Consider the following 20,129-nt stretch of genomic DNA (forward strand, 5'->3'; position numbering starts at 1 on the left):
GAAAGCCAACACTCCCCTTGCAAACTGAATGCAGTATATTGCGGTGTGTTGATGTGCCCCAGTGTTTTGCTATCCGTTCTGGTTTAAATTAAAGTAATGTTTAACCCATTTTGTATTATTATTACTAGGGTGCTGTTATTAGTAGCCTACTTTGTGGTGTGGGGGGATGCTTTTCCATTTAGACAACCTCGCTGACGTTTCCTCTGCGCTGGGTGCGCACTGAGTTTTTCTCTTTCCTGTGAGGCAACTGAGAGAAAAAAAAAAGCTTGTTGGTACGCATTGCGAGTCACTGACTGTCTGTACGACGTTCTTCCTGCTTTTAGAACAACACCACGCAAACACAAATGTTTTACTACGGCGGAGCGAAGTAGCCTACTGAGAAGCTCGCACGATGTGCGGATGACGCCTTCTGGATACTCAAAGGACAAGGTTAAACTTAATTTAATTACAGAAAGAGTTCTACCAGTGGGCTTTTTCCGTTCGTGGATAACTTGTTGGTGTGTTAAACTATGTAAAGTCTCAACGATAATTCAAAAGAAGTTAGAGACGCGCCTGGACTGCTTCAGCTTCTGACGGAATGCCCAAAGTCTTCGAGGCGTGTATTCTGAATCAAACGATAGAATTTGTATTTGCGACGGATGGGTGTCGGTTACCCAACTGACTAAGGTGAGACTCTTATTTTCATTTTCAAACTTAAGTATCATTGACTTCTTTAGAAAAGCATTGAACTTTCTATAAAGGGACCTACATTCAAACTATAATAGTCCACCTTTGCCCATGCCCATTCACTATAAATTGTGAATACATTGTGTTGTATGCTGCTGTAGTGGTAACGTAGACATTTAGCCAACTGATTTAGTTGAAGAAACAAAGCAGCAGTTTCAGTTCAAAAGACAACGAAACAGGCAGGTGATAATAAATACCTTTACTTCAAAACTACACTTTTTGAAGAATATCTGCAAAATGGTTGTAAACTGTCACATGTGTATCAAGGCAATCCGTTTGCCTATGGCACTTCCATCAGCGCTACATCCCGAGTTGATGAAAATTGTTATGACAAACATTGTTACTGATTAATAATGCCGTTTCTTTTGCCCGATGAATTTACCAATCCTGACAACAGGCATTATAACATAGTAAAAAAATTGTACTGTGGGCGTGTAGCATATCCAGAATATCGAGTTAAAACTCTTGTTTCCTCAACCCTAACATGTGCAGAAGACATCATGGTATTTTAAAGATAACAGGAATTCAAACTAATATTTAAGTTTAGCGTACAAGCACATCCAGGCCAATCCTAAGGCCCCCAGTTCACTCTACTATCTGCCCCCCACTGTGGATGTGTGAGTGCATGGATGTGTGTATGGGGCTAATGCACCTGTTAACTGACACCACAGTTCTTTTGAAGAGAATTTCCTTGAAGAGAGGAATCCAATTCCCAAATGACTTAAGCTAGACCCAAAGCATTTCTTACTGTGTTGGCCTTTAGCCTATAGTGTTATGTTATGGTATTTGTGGCATTTCATGCATTTTTTCTACATAGACACAACAAGCATAGCCCTGTCTTAGAGAATATGTGTGGCATTGTCAAGAAGCCATATACATAATAAGCCAAATCCTGGTAGAATGCATAGATTGCATATACAATTCACAAAGTCTGCTCAGTCTGAGCAGTTTAGAATTGTTTCTACCATGTTGTCCGATAAGCTATTTTGGAGTTCCCTCACCTTCACCCCAGGTTTTCACATGCTTCACCTCAACTAAGGCTCCTCTTTCTTAGAGTATGTAGTATAGTCTGTTGTATATCATTGAATGTTTAGCCTAGTACAATTTGGATAACATGTAGTGCTATAGTGTGATATGTAGTGTTATAGTGTTATATAGTGTAATAGTGGAATTTGTGGATCAGCGCTGATGCTGCTTGGCTTCAACGCAGTTGCTCCAACAGTGTTTCTCCAACTAAGGACCTGAACATTAGGTTTGCTTTAGAAACTCTAGAAATTCTTTCTTGTGGAGATTCTTGTTTATTTAGTTCTTAGGTTTCAGCTTTGACTGTTTAGACTGTCACTAATACAGGGAATGCCACTCTATCAGTCTGATTCAGGGATCAAGGCTAACATTCCAAGACTTTTTTTTTTGCCTAACGAGGTAACTAAGTTGCTTGGTTTCTTGCTGCATGTTTGTGGGATGCTTTTCCAAACACCAGCAATCCGCAGCCTTGGTCTTGAATTTGACCTTGGTCAGGGATTCTCTCCTGTTGATTTATAGAACAGCCCAAACACGGACACATACAGCTCTGACCTCTCCCTGGTTTCTCTCTGGTCTCTCTGTGGTTTCTGGTCTCTCTTTGGTCTCTCTCTCTGTGGTTTCTGTGGTATCTAACGCACTTGTTCTGTCCTTTCTGCCTGTGCCTTTCCACCTCTTCCTTCCTGTAAGGGACCTCACCTCAGATCCTTAATGTGTTCCCCCACAGCAGCTGCCATGGTGGGCTCCTGGACCCCCAGACCAGACCAGGACTAGGGCCCCCATGGGCCCCTGCTCAGCCAGCAGGCTACTATGGCAGCGTATGCCCTCAACACTCTAATCATGATGAACACCAACAACCTGAAGAGTGAGAGCTGTCCGCGTTCTGGCCGGCCGGTACTGCCGGTGCCCGACCGCTCTACATACTGCCCCTTGCTAGGTGGAGGCCCCTACAGCCCTGCCAGCCTCAGCCCCAGTGGAGGTTCCTTTGTGTTTCCCCCCTCCTCTGGCCCCCCCAGCCCTCGCACCCTTTCACCCACCCCCTCCAGCCCCCGTGCCTGCTCCCCTGGCCGCCGGCCAGACACCCTGGGGGTGATGGTGGGCAACCGTGTGCGTCGGCTGAGCTCTGGAGGAGGAGGGGCAGGGGAGGAGGAGGCCAACGGGGAGGTGCAGGCACGGAGGTCCGTCCAGGCCCTCCAGATAAGCCGGCAGCTGCAGAACGTGGAGGTGATAAAGAAGGTGGGTCTATTCGAGGCTCAGATCTCCGGTCTCAGAGCCCAGGTGCAGACTGCAGAGCTGCAGCGTAGTCCCAGACCCTCGCGCAGAACTGGCTCCTCCCCCCAAACACTCAGCCCTGCCCTAGGCCCGCCCCAAGCCCCGCCCAGCCCCCAGTCCAGGGACAGCCCATTCCTGGGGATTCCCAATGGGAGGGGGGCATGGAGAGGGGATGAAGGAGACAAGAGCAGCAGGACTAAGCTAAATAGGGAGGTGAGCAGCGAGACTGGAAACAGAACAGGAGGATGTCAGACTGAATGGCTCAGTTCTGCTAGGAGTCACAACAGCCACTCCTCTGTGAGCACATCACTAACTGGCAGCTCTCTACCTTGGGGAGAGAACAGGTGGGAGACAGAGGAGGGGGAGGAGAGAGAAGGCAGAGGGGAGAGAGAACAACAGCCAGGAGGTCCCCAGACCAAGACGTGTCTAGGAGAGCCAGCAGGAGAAGAGCCAACGGAAACCTACCCGACAGAGTGCACCTTGGCCTGGACTGGTGACAAGGGCCGCCTCCTGGAACTGGGGTCTGCCTCCACCCCCAGCCTTTCCACTTTCACACCCAGCCTTTCCACCCCCAACCCCAGCCTCTCCACCCTTACCTCCACCCCCAGCCTCTCCACCCCCATCCCCAGCATTTCCACCCCCACCATTCCTGCCGTTATAGTCACCCTCCACGGGATGGAAGCCCCAGCAGAGGGCCCTGATGCAGGGGTATCTGGCCAGCCTCAGCCCTGCCCCAGTACCGGCCACTGCCCCAGCCCCGGTCCCAACCCAAGCCCTGGCCACAGCCCCCGCTCCATTCGCTCCCTCAGGAAGCTCTCCTCCTCCTCAGCCTCTTCCACTGGTTTCTCCTCGTCCTGGGAGGAGTCAGAAGATGACATTTCCAGTGACCCGGAGAGGACTGAGGGACTCGTGCCTGCCCTGCTCAACACCCAGCAAAGAGCTGTGAGTACCCCACTGTCCACTCTGAAACCTTACACTTCACAACACTACACGAAACGGCACTACATTACATTACCCTGATCTACACTATACCATACTGCATTACATTACATTACACTGTTGTGTAATGTACACAACAGTGTTGTGTTGTGTTGACTACACCACAACACAACACTACCCTAGAAGTCTCTGAGTACACTACACTGTTGCAACACTACTAGACTTGCCATCTAGGAAGCCCCACTAAGAGACTCCTGGCTCTTTGTTGCTCAGCACTTTTGTGTCGTTCTCTATGAGTAACTGTTGACATTCTCTCCAACAAAGCTGCTTGTGTATCCCACAGTTGGAGTACAAGTGTATTCACACTTGTACTCCAACACTTAAACCATGGTGCCACTGGCAGTTGTTCAAAGAACAGAAGGGGTTTGTAAAGACAGGGGGATCTGTTTTTTAAATGAGGGGATTCTGTTTTAGAGAAACTAATTTGTTAGAGAAACAAATTAATCTCTACTAATAATATATATATAAACAGCCAACCCAAAATAACAAAATAAATTTGCAACATTAAGTATCCGTTCTGTGTCCATTCTGAAGCTTTGGACTACAGAACATAAAATGTTTTAGTCTTGATTTAACTTTGTATTAATATAAAGCAGCTTTGTGTGTGGTGGTTGTGTCTGTCACTACTAGGCATGAAACTGATCTTATTTTATGGAACATTACTAGCTAAATGTTTCTGTAACATACTTTAAGTTGTGCACTTGTGCACTTGTGTGTGTTACTAACTAAGCCTTGGTTGTGGACGCACCTTTATCAATCAACCGACTAACTCAGTGCTGTGATAGCACCAGTGTCAGATGCAAGTGTTGACTATCTAGACCTAGCTAGTTGATCGTTGTTATGCTCATCCAGACCGAGCTAGCCAGTCAATGTGATGCTCATCCAGACCTAGCTAGTCGATCCATTATGCTCACACAGACCTCACCTAGTAAGCCAATCCATTTGATGCACCTTCAGACCTAGCTAGACGATCCATGTGATGCTCGTCCAGACCTAGCTAGCCGATTCATTTGATGCTCACCCAGACCTAGGTACCCTATCTATGTGTAGCACCCCAGCTCCCCAGGAGACAGCAGGCGGGGGAGGGGTCTCAGGTCTCAGACTCCATTAACACTATCACCTAACGCTCCCTGAGGTGTTGCCTGCTCTTAAACACATGGCATGAGTCACACATTTATATATGAAAACTGCATAGTGTTGAAATATTTGACATTTCTTCAAGAAAACCAATGTAGTTTAGACGACTAGAGAACTAAAGTACTTGACAAGCCTTCTCTTCACCCTTCAGTGGCATGCCATTTGAACCCTTGCTGTTCTGCAAAATATGCAAGGATACATACGCACACACACACACAAACCTGCACACACACACACATACACAAACAAACATATATACACACACACATACTCTACATCCAGTACAAATCCCACTTACACGCTCACACATTCTTTTCACACACTCAAGCAGTGTTGGGTCATGCTTAGCTGTGTAAAGATCTGTTGCTGCAGAGCAATGGAAAATCTAACCCCACCACTGTAGCCTGTTGCCTAGGAACAGCCTGACGTCAAACTAGGCATGTTTCAAACAGCTGGGGTTTGCAGGGTGTGTGTGTGTGTGTGTGTAAGGAGAACACGGAGGGCCTCGCTTTCTTGTGCATGAGACAGGAAGTGTAACATTTTTCATTTCCCCTCCCCTTTTGTTTGTCTAAATGTGCATGTGCGTGCGCGTATGTGTGTGAGAGGCAGGCCCAAGCTGGGTGCAGGGAGCCTATTTTGCTAGGTTAGCCACTGAGGGGAAAGCACCAATGAACTCCTCCCCCCCATCGCTCTCCCTCTCTCTCTCTCTCTTTTGACCTCTCTATCTTCTTCTCTCTCTCTCTCTCTCTCTCTCTCTCTCTCTCTCTCTCTCTCTCTCTCTCTCTCTCTCTCTCTCTCTCTCTCTCTCTCTCTGTGACCTCTCTATCTTCTTCTCTCTCTCTCCTCTTTCTCTTTCTCCCTCTGTCTCTCGCCTTAAAGGGACTAGCTAGAATAGACCTTGGTGTGTTTACTGGTCTAGACAAATCAAATTTATTTGTATAGCCCTTTTTACACGCAAGCATGTCACAGAGGGCTTCACATATGCCCATAGAACTGCCCCTCAACCAACCTAAACCCTCAAGGAAGACAAGGAAAAAACCCCCAAAAACTCTCAACAGGAGAAAAAGAGAGAGGAGCAGAACACAGGCTAAACATAGTCATACAGTGTCGATGGGTTTTTAAAACACCAAAATCCATTATTCAACTTTATAGATGTAGGACAGGACCGGGAGACTCGCGACCAGGTCCAGCGTTGGCTGACCGACGACCAGGCAGGTGCTGACAACTCAAACCCCCCACACCACAAGGGATGTGTGTGGGGGGGGACAGAGAGAGGAGAGCAGGGATTAGAGAATGCCAGGAGCAGCTAACAGTTACAGTCATAATAGAATGAGATCCCCACCGGTCAAGTGTGGACTGGTGCAGCAATTTAACAGAGCAAAAAAGGGGAATTTGATGCAACTCCACAAGGTGCTAGGAGCCTTGTTTTTATGCCTAGGCTAGATTAGAGTTGATGTTAATTTACATCTAGCTGAAGGTTTTGAGCTATGTAGATAATGAACAATGAAGTAAAGGGTTGGAATATGTGTTTTCTGTGGTGTGCCAGTCTCTTATCTTCTTAGTATATCATTTTTTTTTATTTACGCACTGACCGAAGATGATTACATATTTTTCAGTTGGCTAAGCACAAGGTATCTCCCGTATTCATCTGAAAACAGGAGCTTGCATACGCATGTGTATTTAGGGTAGTAATGCCAGCAGGTTCGAAATAATTCTCTATTCAGAATCTACTCTGATGACTAGAGCATGGAATAATACAACATAATATACAATAATAGTGCTGAATTGGAGAGGATAGGACTGGGCAGAATAAATAAGACAGGACAGAAAAGAATATTGTATAAAATATAATATAATAAGATGGGATAATGTAGTTGTCCAACCTCCACACAGCCTCTGACCTGGGCCAGTGGAAACTCTCTGCTATCGTCAGAAGATCTTTGTCCTTCTTTCAGTCTACGTTTCTTTTTTTCTTTTTTTAAAATAATTTTTCAAGAGTGCAGATGTGGAAAATACTGTGGCCAAGCCCGTGTCTTCCTGCAGCTCAGCGAGGGTTAAAACCCACTTCCTCCCCCTTAGTTCAGAGTGGAAACTTTAACAACAGCAGTAAGGTGGAGGAGTGGTTGAGAAAGAGAGAGAGAGATAGAGAGAGAAATATTTTGTATTTTATTTACAGTAATAGACACAGAGATCATCAACATACATACACACACACACACACACACATACAACACACACATACAGTGGCATCCCTTTCCTCTCTGATGCTAGATATAGCTGCTGGGCTGTATCAGAACAATAGCACAATGTAGCCTGTCCGCCTGGCCTGGAAGAGATATGATGCTGACACACACACACTCCAACATACACACACACACGCACACACACACACACACACACACACACACACACACACACACACACACAGCTATAATAGTACACGGTATAACACAGACAATGGCAAAATTAAGAGAATACAAACTCATCATAGAGAGCAAGGAAACATAGCTGCATTGTATGCGTGTGTGTGTGTGTGTGTGTGTGTGTGTGTGTGTGTGTGAAGACATGTGATTCTCATACAGCAGTCTAATTCAGTGAGTTAGGACAGAGGAGTGAGAACCGCTGTAGGTTCCTGTGACCCAGACGTCATGTGATGGGACCACAGCACTGACCAGCCTCTTAAAACCTAATGGATAACAAACAACACTCACTCTGGACACCAAAAACTCTCACACACAGTGACATGAAAAAACATTTAGCAGTTTGTGAGAAAATACCCAGAATGCATTGTGGTGGAGACGGTAGTAGGAAAGTCTTGTGGTTTCAGATAGTGTGTGTGTGTGTGTTTCAGTGTAAGTGTGTGCGCACGTACTGTAGGCAAGTGTGAAACTGGTATTTAGACTTACTATGAACATAGTGTTGACTGGCTTTAAGTGGCATCATGGTTTAAACCATTAAGTGGTTTCCCAGTTCTGAAGCACTGTGTAATTGTAAATGTCACACAATAAACTAGCAGGCAGACAGGCCTAGGCAGACAGGCAAATTGTCAGACACAGACAGGCAGACAGACAGACAGACAGACAGGCAGGCAGGCAGGCAGGCAGGCAGGCAGGCAGGCAGGCAGGCAGACAACTAGCCAGCCAGCTAGTGCTAGCAATCATATTACAATAAACCTGAGCAGAGTACAAGAGTCAAGAGTCATAGTCATGCAAATACTGCTTCTCCTTATGGAAATACATGATGTTAGGCTAGGTAAACAAAAACCTGCCATGTTGGCGTTGAGTTGCAGATACTGGGATTGGCCAGTGTGTGCATATCTATGTGCGCAAGGGTGTGTGTGTGTGTGGAAGGAGGAGGGTGGCACTGCCATCAGAGCCACTGTTTACTTTATAAGTTTATGGATGTAGTGACAATTAAACCAATCAGAAGAAACGCAGGATAACCAACCCCTATATGTATGCAATTTTGTTTATCTAGTGTCTATTACATAACTACTTCTGTCTGTCTGTTCCTCTGCCTGTGTCCATGCCTGTCTATGCATCTAATGGTCTTTCTGGATGTATTTCAGCTTGCCTCCTGTCTATCTGTTTGTCTGTCTATCCATCTGACTGTCTATCTGCCTGCATGTCTGTCTGTCTGTCCCTATTCCTGCCTGCTTGTCTGACCATCTTAAGTGTCTTTGGTCCACCAGATCATTTGCATGCATGGCCCTGATTTTGTTGTCCAGTCTTTGTCAAACAAATGAGCATGTGGTGTTTGGCCAGCCCTCTGTCTGAACCCGGCTGTCTGACTCTGAACCCTTAGCCCTCCTCTCCCTGTCTACCTATGTGCTCCACAGGAGAGGACAGGAGAGAGGGAGTCGATAGGACCTGACTAGACAGGGGTAGAGGTAGAAAGCTAGGGATCTGGATCCACCGTGTTTTGACCAGCTCCAATCCTAGTGTAGACCAGGCCAGCCTGGCCCAGCATGGCCTTCCTGTTCTCCAGAATGTGGGCTTTGCTAGTCCCTGCATTGGCCTTCATCAGCACGTCTACCATCGTCTTCCTCAGAGCCTCCAAGGTACCGTAACAGCTCTGCTCTGCAGTAGAAGTAGCATTCGAGATACATTGTAGAACGGTCTTAGAGATAGAGTTGAAAAATACCATTAGAGATACCATTAGTAGTAGCATCGCAGATGCCATTAAATATAGCCTACCAGTAGAGGAGGCATTAGACATACCATTAAAGATTGAATTGGATTTTAGAGCTAGAGATCAACCAGTGACTGTTTATGATAAAATACTGTATAAAAGGGTTGGGGCTGTTTATAATAAACTACCTGGTGATGATGATGATGATGATGTAGTACATGGGAATGTAACTCAGTGCTAGAGCTTAGCATGTCTGAAGCACTGAGTTCAATCCTCTTCTTGTCCACTGATAAAGGAATGTAGAGTCCCTGTAGAGTTCCTGTCCTCCTGCCTCTTCCTGTCTCTACTCTTCTGTTTCCATCCTCTTTCTCTCTCTCCTGCTGCCTCCTATAACTGGCGGGTTTAGCTGCATTTACTCCCTCACACAAACACACACCCACCTCGGCGCCTTCACCGTCAGCCGACATTGGTGTCCCATCACCAGGTGCGTGCATGTGTGTGTGCAGTTGTATGTGCATTTGTGTACGTGGGTGTGTGTAGTGTGTGTTACTGATGGGGTTTTAAGCGCTTGCGGCCCAAGACCAAGCTCCTCCATCTGACAGCCTCTGTCTCACATCAGCTACCCTGATATACGCCAGACACACACACACTTACACACCCTCAAACCCTTTCCTCTCCTATAAACCATTACATGTGAATAGAGAGAAGATGTCACTAAATGTTTTGGAGCTGAAGATGAATGGAGGTCGGGTTTACAGGAAGTTCTGGAACTCCGAACATCTCTAGAACTTCTCTGCTGTGGAACTCTCTCTCTCTCTCTTTCGCTCTCTCTCTTTCTATGTCTCTCTTTCTCTGTCTTGATTCCGTCTCCACTGTCTCTCTAAAAATCTCTGTCTCTTTCTCTCCTTCTGTGTCTCACCATGAGTGGAGAATCACCAGCATGCAACCAAGCATGAGTGGATAACAATGTCTCTTGAAGCTGTGTGTGTGTACACAATGTGTTCAGTGTGTGTGTGTGTGTGTGTGTGTGTGTGTGTGTGTGTGTGTGTGTGTGTGTGTATAATCTGAGGGAAAGTTCTGGGTGACCCTAAGGGACATTGAGTTTCCACTATCCCCATGATCCCCGGGGATGCAGGGGAAATACCCTCAGTGTATGTGTGTGTGTTTGTGTGTGTGCAATTATGTCTCTATACTGGAGCATCTTTCTGCATCTCTGCCTTTCTCCTTTGCTTAAGCTAAATGTTATTAATTACAGCTATCCTTTAACCAAATGTAATCAATCCTAACAATGTTAACCCACCTTCCTTAACCTAACTATTGGCTAAACCTAACCCCAGCACATCAATCCTAACCTGGCTAAGCCTAACCAGGCTAACCCAACAGTAACAGTAGTATTTGTAACTATAACCCAACTCAAATAGAAACTGTCATGAGTTATAAGTCAAACCTTATTTCGCTGGAAAGATTTTCTATTTTCCTTTTCTTCTCCTTCTTACCTGCCTCATTCTCCTCCTACCATCCCCCCCTCCCTCATTCTCCTCCTACCATCTCCCTCTCCATCTCCCCTCCTACCATCTCCCCCTCCCTGTCTCCTCCCATGCAGCTCCTACCCTGCCCAGACATGCTCATATTCCTGAGGTAGATAACACTGAAACCTCCATGTAGGGAGGACAGCTCAGAGAAAAGCCTTAAAAGTCGCTCTGTGGTTGAGGGGAATTGACGAAGGCCGAATGACGAAGAGTGCAAGGGATTTCCCGGCTACGCTTGAGTCCTCTCAAGGCTAATCTTATTATTATTACTGAGAGGGCCTCTTAAAATTAGTCACAGGCACCGTTCACTCTTGTGTTTGCCAAAACAGCAGTGTGTGTGTGCATGGTTGTCGTGTGTGTGTGTGAGGGAGACCCATAGTTCATGTTGTGCCATGGCCTAGAACAGTGAGAGCCCACTGATAGCACAGTGTGTACAAAGTGTGTGTGTGTGGGTTTGTGTGTGTGTGTGTGTGTGGGGGGGGGGGGTTTGTGTGTGTGTGTGTGCGAAGGTTATCCTGGCCGCCGAGGGGAAGCCCTTGTTCCCCCTGGAGAAAGCAGTGGAGAATGTTCAGGCTCTGCCAGAAGGAAAGATTAAAGAGCTCTCTTTCTGTTTCTCTCTCTCTCTTTCTCCCCTTATATCTCACTCTCTCTGTTGAATAGACAAACAAGTTTATAGTTAAACAGGAAGTGTGAACTCATTGCTCCAACAGTGAAATAGGTCTTAGCACACATAAACAGGTGAAAGGTGATGGTGAAAAATCCCAAAGCATTATTTATGGTTTAAATGTTGAGGTGTGTGTGTGTCCACAGCACAAATCATGGAAGAAGATCAAAAACATGGTCCACTGGTCCCCCTTTGTAATGTCATTCAAGAAGAAGTATCCATGGATACAGCTTGCAGGGCATGCAGGTATTACCTTTGAAGGACTGCTCTTTGGTTGAATGCATGTATTGTTTATTGTTGGAAAAAACACACAGACTTTCACTTAAGATTCTGTTTAGTAAATGATGCATGCAGCCTAGAGTTATATTGCTCTAACAATCATCTGTGGCACTTGTTTTATCTGTATACAAATGTCTATAATAATGACAAAATCCGAGAGTTACAGTATGGTAATATTAGAATGTACTGAACCTGGGGGTTGTCTAGCAATTTTCAAGAATTACCTAAATCTGGGGATTCTCTGGTTCCATTCCAGAATGTTCTAAACCTGACAGTTAGGATAGGGGAGAGTCTCTGTGGTTTTCAGCAGCCTCCTGGTTTCCCTCCAGGCAGTTTCAAGGCGGGGGCTAACGGGCGTATCCTGAAGAAGCACTGTGACTGTGAGCAGCGCTGCCTGGACTGGCTCATGAGGGACGTGCTGCGGCCGTACATCCCGGCCTATCACGGGGACGTGGAGAAGGACGGGGAGAAGTACAACCAGATGGACGACCTGCTGGCTGAGTTCGACCTGCCTTGTGTCATGGACTGTAAGATGGGAGTCAGGTGAGCAGAAGCACCCTCTTTCTTCTTCACTCCCTGTTGTCCTGTGTGCGCGCGTGTCCGTGACGCGCGTCTGCCGGCGCGTACGCACACGTTTAAGTGTCTTCGAAACGTGTGAAGAGCCGCGGTGCCTCTCCCCTCAGGACGTACCTGGAGGAGGAGCTGACCAAGGCCCGGAAGAAGCCCAGCCTGAGGGAGGACATGTACGCCAAGATGGTGGAGGTGGACCCCGAGGCCCCCACCCCGGAGGAGCGCCGGCAGCAGGCCGTCACCAAGCCCAGGTACATGCAGTGGCGGGAGACCATCTCCTCCACCGCCACACTGGGCTTCAGGATCGAGGGCATCAAGGTGAGGGCTGTGTGTGTGTGTGTGTGTGTGTGTGGGTGGGTGTGTGAACGTGTTACGGTGTGCATGTGTGTGATGGAGAGGTAAGAGGGGAGACCCCCGTCTCCGTACGCATTGTATGTTCTTCGCGCGTGTGTGTCTAGGCGTGTGTGTGTGTGTGCGTCTGTGCTTGTGTTTGTGTGTGTCTCTGTGTGTGTTTCTGTCATCCCTGACGTCTGTGTGTGGCACTTCTATAGCCAATAACATCAGGCCCCGACGTGGCTACAATAATCGTGCACACTGTCCTGTCTTTCTTCTCACCCCCGCCCTTTTCTTCCTTCCTTCCTCCATCCCTCTCTCTCTTTCTTTGTCCTTCTGCCCCACTCCCCCTGTACACGCACACACACACATACCGTGTGACAGTAATAGATTCAAGACAGAAGTAGCAACAGCAGGGTCGGCTTGAGGCAGATGACCACGTTTGGAAACTGTCAGAGCAGAACCCAATCCTCTGTTCCCCTGGTCATGGGATTAACCTTGTTTAGCCCTCACAAGATACTGTCCTGGGGGAAACCATGTTGGGCATGTAGGAGGTTGAGGAGGAGGAGGTGGCAGAGGAGGAGAGGGAGGGGGTGGCCTGGGGCAGGAGAAGCAGAGGGTGGCAGAGGAGGTGGCAGGAGGAGGAGAGGGAGGGGGTGGCCTGGGACAGGAGACGCAGGGGGTGGCAGAGGAGGTGGCAGGAGGAGGAGAAGAGGAGGTAGCAGTGAAGCATGTGGAGCTTGGAGTTTCCCCTCGTTCTCCCTCCCCTGGAAAAGGCCATAGAAGACTCAGATGGCTGACCGAGACTCACACACACACACACTCAGAGTTTAGACCGTTGACTGAATGTGGTCTGTGTTTTGTTGTCTTGTGATCAGAAGGAGGATGGAACAGTGAACAGAGACTTTAAGAAGACCAAGACTAGAGAGCAGGTCACAGGGGCCTTCCAGGACTTTGTGAAAGGAAACCATAACATCCTGGTAAGTGTGTGTGTGTGTGTGTGTGTGTGTGTATGTGTAGGACTCCCTATGAGTCGGGGCTAAGAGGACTTCCCCAGGAAGTGAGGTCACAGGGTAGGCAGGGATAATCTCTGGGGGGTTCTAAAAACAGAACTGTGAAACCAAATTTCAACTACATTCCACAGCCTGCAGTGTGTTTATCTTCTTTCAAAAAGTCCAAGGATAACACACACTCCAATTTGTTTATACAGTGCTGTGAGCCTGCATGAGTGCATATACAGTATGGATATATTTTTCATATGTATCTAAGGGGAAACATTGAATGTGTCAATTGTCGTTAGCGATAATAAAATACTTGAACTGGACCCAGCTGCTGACTTGGCTGAGTGGTTGTGAATGGCTGAAATTGTTTCTTGTTTGTGTTGTGTAGATGTGCTATCTGGACAGACTGAAGGAAATCAGGGATACGCTGGAGATATCTCCCTTCTTCAAAACTCATGAGGTGAAAACTGCTCTCTCTCTCTTTCTCCTTGTTTCTCTGTCTCTCTCAGTTGAGAGTTGAGCCAGAAAACACAATACTTTCAAACACATAAACACACACTCAGACCCTCAAACACACAAACACCAAGCCCGCACAGGATGTTGGTCTTCCAAACAGGAAATGAGGTTAGGCCCCTGGAAGCTATGTGGTCAGACAGAAGAGTGTCTGGAGTGTGAGTACCTTGGTGGAGACAGACAATAGAACAGATTAACCCATTTCCTCACCTCTCTTCTGTCGTTGCCTCTGTTCTCTCTTTCTCTCCCCTCCCAGGTGATTGGCAGCTCTCTGCTGTTCGTCCATGACCATCGTGAGCAGGCCAAGGTGTGGATGATTGACTTTGGGAAGACGACTCCCCTGGCAGAGGGCCAGGAGCTGAGCCATAGGGCCACCTGGGCGGAGGGGAACCGCGAGGACGGCTACCTGCATGGCCTCGACAACCTCATAGACATCATCACCTCCATGGTTACCAACTCTGAGAACACAGCTGTGTCTAATTCCCTCACCCCTCCACATGAGGATGCCCCGACCCCTGACCCCTCCACATGAGAATATCCTGACTCCTGACCCCCTCACATGAGGATGCCCTGACCCCTCCACATGAGAATATCCTGAGCCCTGACCCCCTCACATGAGGATGCCCTGACCCCTCCACATGAGAATATCCTGAGCCCTGACCCCTCCACATTAGAATATCCTGACCCCTGACCTCTCTGACCCCCCTGACCTCTCTGAAATCAGGATAACCCTGTTCCCTTCATATGAGGGTAACACTGACACCTGGCCCCTCCACATGAGGACATCCTAACCCCAGACCTACTACACCATTATTGACCCTGCTGACCCCCTTCTGCCCCTAGAGTAGAGACCCCTTTTATCCTCCCCTTCTGTCCTTCATGTTCTCCACCCCTCCATCCTCACCATGAAGACAGACTGATAGTCCCCAGGGATGACTGAGGTGTCGCATGATTACTCGTGTGTGTTAACATGTAGATTCTGTACATACAGCTGTACAGTTACTGTGATGCTATTGGTCCAGAATGTAGCCGAGAGGTTCCTTAGTGTGTGGCTACAGGTTCAGACCTTAGCCTATGGGATGATCTTATTGGTCCAATTATATTGGACCATTGCTTATAGACCCTCCTCTGCAACCGGTTTTAACACTTTCTGGAGATTGTAGTCTATTGTTTATATTATGTAGGGGACTTGTTCATGTAAATGTAGTCTTAGCTAATATGTTTGAACACGTAGCTCTGTCAAAGTTGTAACATGATAATGTTTATATGAGCTGCAACAATGACTAAGGTGCTTGACCTTGAATGAAAGGGCAAACAACTGAAGGCCTGTGGGATTGGATTCAGCTGTCTGTCGATTCTTACCTTTATAAAACAACAAACTGTTTGAAATGTTATAGCCTAGATCAAATTTCCTTCAATCACCATGAATGCATTCCTTCCTATTCATGTTGAATTATACTTTTGTAGAAGATTAGAGTTGAGACAGTATGTGGATGCTATCATGTATCAATCCCAGTGCCTGAGTAAAGTACAGACAGACTCAAGTGCCTTTCGCACCACCTGACAATGGAAGACGCCTTAAATTAACACGATTTGGAGAGGAGGCACTGAATTTCCAGCACAAAGGTCTTCAGTGTGAAGTAATTTCAGTCAAATGTGACCTAGTGTGTCTGGAAAAAGCCTCACCCTAATACTGGTTTAGCACCTCAGAATCTGAACACTGGATTAGAACCGGAACTTTGGGTTGAGACTATAGAACTGAAGTGCTGGGCTGTGACCCCTCAAAAGCACAACACTGGGTTGTGACCTCATCACCATAACAGCAGGTTTCACTGTCTGGTTTAGAAGGTTAGGACCATAGCTCTGGCGATAGTGATTGGTTTCTCTCTGTCATGATGCAAACACAACCCCTTAGACTGACTGCTGTTGTGTAGTCACCTTTAGAACACACCTCGGGGGTTAACAATATTGATAGTGTCACTGTGACAGCACACCATTGTGATCCTTCTGACCCGCTCAGCTTCGTGTTGTCAGGCTCCATGAGATGATTGGCTGTTTGCATGAACATTTGACTTTCAAATGCACCAATCGTGCATCCTGACCAAGCATCCTGACCACGCTAGCCAAACTGAAGCAGCCTGACTCAGGTTTTTCTAGCTGCTTGTTTAGATCAGCCTGACCAATGAGGGGACCAAGCCTAGATTTAACCTGTGACACATGATGGTGGAGAATATCTCTTAGTTCTTAGGAAAAAAACCACAGATGGGCCAAGTTAAGTTTGACTAAACAGTACTTCTTCAAAGATGCTCTTCCTGGTACATCATGATATCTATTCAGTCACTCAACACTTGAACATTCTCAGTCAGAGGAAATGAGAGATGTGGGACTACGTCGAGTGTGTTTAGGCTAGCAAACTAAACGCCCAAACGGCTCACTTCCCAAACACTCATAAGGTCTCCTTCTATGAGTATGTGAACAGATACCAGCATCCTGGACCAACTACCCCAGTACCCTCAGTATTCTAGAGTCACTAACCCCAGTACCGTCAGTGTTTTAGAGTCACTAACCCCAGTACCGTCAGTGTTTTAGAGTCACTAACCCCAGTACCGTCAGTGTTCTAGAGTCACTAATTCCAGTACCATCTGAATTCTACAGTCACTAACCCCAGAACCGTCAGCATGCTGTCTCAAGAGTTCCACTTGTGGAATGCCTATATCTTCACGTTGTAGAACATCATAACAGCCTAGCTAAATAGAGCATTCTTCATCATTTACCCTTGATAAGATGTCGAGTTTTAGTATTAGTTTTCAACTGGGGACAACAAGTCTATGTTACTGAAGTACGGTTTGTGTGAACAGGCTGTGGTGAGAATTTAGAGTGGTCTGCCCTCTGCTGGCTCTGAGTGGTGTTACTTAAAAGACCTAACAAGGGTTTGTTTCCACAGTTTCGCATTTTAATTAAAGTCTTAACTTCATCTATTCTTTTATGATTTAATTTAGAGATGTTTGTCAATTTTATTTTAGAGAGTACATTTTTTGAAAACTCCCTTCAAAGTATCTTAGGTTGATGATATACTCGTGTACCATATTTATTTCTATGTGACTTTTGCACATAAACACTAAATGTAGCCACGTGTTTCTCAGTTTGTGTGTTTGCTTCTTTGTTAATATGACTGAAATGTATATTTGTTTATTCTAACCATGGCCCACTTGACTTTTCACATATCAAGAACAAAAAGTCAGTAATGTCACACCTTTTCAGTTTATGAGCTAGTTCCATAGCTAGCTAGCTACCTATCCTCACTCTGTCAGCCAGAGAAGTACTAGCTCCGAGTGCAATGTGACAGATCAAACACGTACCTTCCTTAGGCTACTACATGGCAAGCAGAGCAAATAATAGAATGTACATTCTCTATAAACACTTTATTTCTTATTGCTCTGATGGCAGGTAGCTGGGTGTTCTGATGTCTTAGTAAAAGGTACAATCAGAAATGACTAGGTGGAGTAACACCAGCCACTCACCTGTGATTGGTTAGCATGAAGGAAGCTCAGGCATTCTACCTACACCCATGATCACAGCAGGCAGAGATGAACACAGCAGCAGTTCTTTAGGAGTATATATTGTATCATTTGGATTGTGTCTACCACAAACGTGTGTGCCTCAGCCCTACAGATCCCAGGAGAAGTGTTCACATTCCTGTGTTTGTGTCACACCTACGCACCTGTAGCTGAGACTGATACACGCAGTCATTAGTGAGTGTGTGTGGAGAGGCACTGTTTGAGGTGGAGAAGAATGCCTGCATGTGAGCGTGTGCTTTTCCCAAAGCAGGACTTCCTTATTTAGTCATGGCTGGCCTGAGCTGGAAGATAGCCTGAGAAACACAGACCTTGAAGGGAGAGAGGTTTGGACAGGGGCCAAAGGTGATACACAGACTGTATACAGACACAGATGCAAACATTTCCAGACCCTTTTACCGATAGTGACATACAGGGGTGGAGGGTGGGAGAGACTCAAACCATAAAGGTTATTTAAACAACAGTTCAGGAGTGAAACCTGCAGGGGGCAAGGGGGACGACGACGACTAAACCCACCATTCACAATGCACACAATGTGACACTACAGGATGAAACTTCCTTTAGCTGAGTGGGATTCAATCTCAAGATAAACAGGAGTGTGTACAAGAAGTTAACAGTCCCTGTGAGCCATCTAGGAGGCACTCGGGGACACTGCGGGGATTTCAACTGCATGAATACTTCTGTTGAAAGTGTGCACTTTTATAAAAACAGGTCTTCCCTTTCTCTGCTCCTCTTAGCCTCTCACAGCTTCTGCTTTTCCTCTCCTCTCTCATTTGAGCTCCTCTCCCCCTTGGCTGCTGTGTGCTGCCCTGACAGTCCTTCCCATGGTATCCCACCATCAGGCATGGAATTTAGAGCTCTGCTGTTTCTTCCTGGGAAAGCAAGATGAAGAAACTCACTGGTCTAAATGAAAAAAAACTCCTTATATGGGGAGAAGGGGCAGGCAGAATGTCCAGTGTAGAATCTTATCACAGGGAGAAAACCAAGGCTGTGGATTTACAATACACATGAATGGACACTTTGAATGAATACATTGACATCCTATAACAGCTTCTACATTAGTCAGGACATTAAAAATTAACATAGACTGGATCTATTGAAAATTGGAACATTGGGTGCATCATCTGGACAGATGGATGCAAGGGATATACTGTATGCTGTGAATATTTAATGCCTATTTAATTTAAATGAATAAAGTTTACTTTGGGAGACAGTGGTATAAATATAGCATAAATAGTGATAGGTTGTAGGTTAATATCCCCACCTATATGTCACGTTGGATAAAAGCATCTACCAAATCAATACATTACATCATTTTATTATATTGGTGTTTACAGTATATATTCCCATTTACTTGTAGATATTCCTATGGGTTCATATCCTAATATAGATTTCCAGGGTACAGTGGATGGCAAACCCAAAACACATCAGGATGCCTTGCTGAACAGCACACAGCTGTATGCTGTCTAATATTATTTAGAGGTGAGCTACTGGATGGTTCCACTGCCATTACTATGCCTAACTAATGACCTGTCATTCCCTCTGACCTTAACCCCTTGACCTCCCTCGCTCTGTTCTCCCACTGGCACCTTTGTCCAGGTACTGCTGTCCCAGCAAGGCTACAAGTACCAGAAACACCTCAACAAAGGCTGTGCTTAGGAGGACAAACGTAGCCTAACATAGTCTGTACTGACAGGAGACCAGTAGAATGACCTGGCAGCAGATAAACACAAAACAAAAGTGAAATGTGTTATTACCCACACAGTTTATTTAGGTGACACTTCAGTTAGGTATTATCCTGTACATCTGGATTTTCAATCATCATCTTATTTGATCAGTTTAAACTGTGCTTTGGCACACTGGCTAACACTACCTGTGTCCCATTCACTGTACTTGTTCAGTTTAAATAAATATGTCAGCCATGATTTATGAAACATTCAATACCAAAGACAAAATGTGACATATTACTGTAATACCGAATGCACAATATGTCCATATTTTCTTGTCCATTTTCTAATTGGCACTTTAATAAACTCACAGGTTGGGTGGAAGAGGGAGTCGTTAGTCAGTTTGTTAATGCAGATTTTCTTAGCGGCACTTTGAGACTCACAAATTCACCTTTTAGACAGACTCTAGAAAAGGGGACATCCAGTCTGAACTCACCAGGTCTATTTATATCCCATGTGAATACAAGTTGTTTACATTCAGCTTTAGACTGAAGCTAATGATTTACTTATGTAAGATCCAGTCACTTAACTGTACAGAATTGTTTTAATGAAAAACAAATCACAACCAAATTGTACGCTTTGAATAAGTCTACCTTTATACAATGCTTCACTGAGGCAACTGTTGCCTCAGTGAAGCGAAAATTACTGGTACA

General features: G+C 46.0%; 1 protein-coding gene across 3 annotated transcripts; it reads left to right on the forward strand.

The window, feature by feature from the left end:
- The first annotated feature begins 295 nt into the window (after positions 1 to 295).
- itpkb (inositol-trisphosphate 3-kinase B) lies at positions 296 to 14,866 on the forward strand. 3 transcript variants are annotated; one of them, XM_062467148.1, is made up of 8 exons: positions 296 to 666; positions 2,437 to 3,960; positions 11,625 to 11,724; positions 12,087 to 12,300; positions 12,441 to 12,645; positions 13,539 to 13,640; positions 14,050 to 14,121; positions 14,431 to 14,866. In XM_062467148.1, exons 2-8 carry the CDS (start codon positions 2,557 to 2,559, stop codon positions 14,704 to 14,706), a joined length of 2,373 nt encoding a protein of 790 aa, XP_062323132.1. In that variant the 5' UTR covers positions 296 to 666; positions 2,437 to 2,556; the 3' UTR covers positions 14,707 to 14,866. The 3 variants fall into 3 exon arrangements, with proteins under 3 accessions (XP_062323132.1, XP_062323131.1, XP_062323130.1); XM_062467147.1 differs by having other exon boundaries at positions 2,477 to 3,960; XM_062467146.1 differs by having other exon boundaries at positions 298 to 666; positions 2,474 to 3,960.
- Positions 14,867 to 20,129: the final 5,263 nt, after the last annotated feature.

The sequence above is a fragment of the Osmerus eperlanus genome, chromosome 8 (genome assembly GCF_963692335.1).
Source record: "Osmerus eperlanus chromosome 8, fOsmEpe2.1, whole genome shotgun sequence".
NCBI lineage: Eukaryota > Metazoa > Chordata > Actinopteri > Osmeriformes > Osmeridae > Osmerus > Osmerus eperlanus.

Coding starts and splice junctions, on each gene's coding strand:
- itpkb (XM_062467148.1), top strand. CDS start 2,557: ATGGCAGCGTATGCCCTCAACACTCTAATCATGATGAACACCAACAAC. Junction 11,725..12,086: donor ACAGCTTGCAGGGCATGCAG/GTATTACCTTTG, acceptor GTTTCCCTCCAG/GCAGTTTCAAGGCGGGGGCT. Junction 12,646..13,538: donor TCAGGATCGAGGGCATCAAG/GTGAGGGCTGTG, acceptor TCTTGTGATCAG/AAGGAGGATGGAACAGTGAA.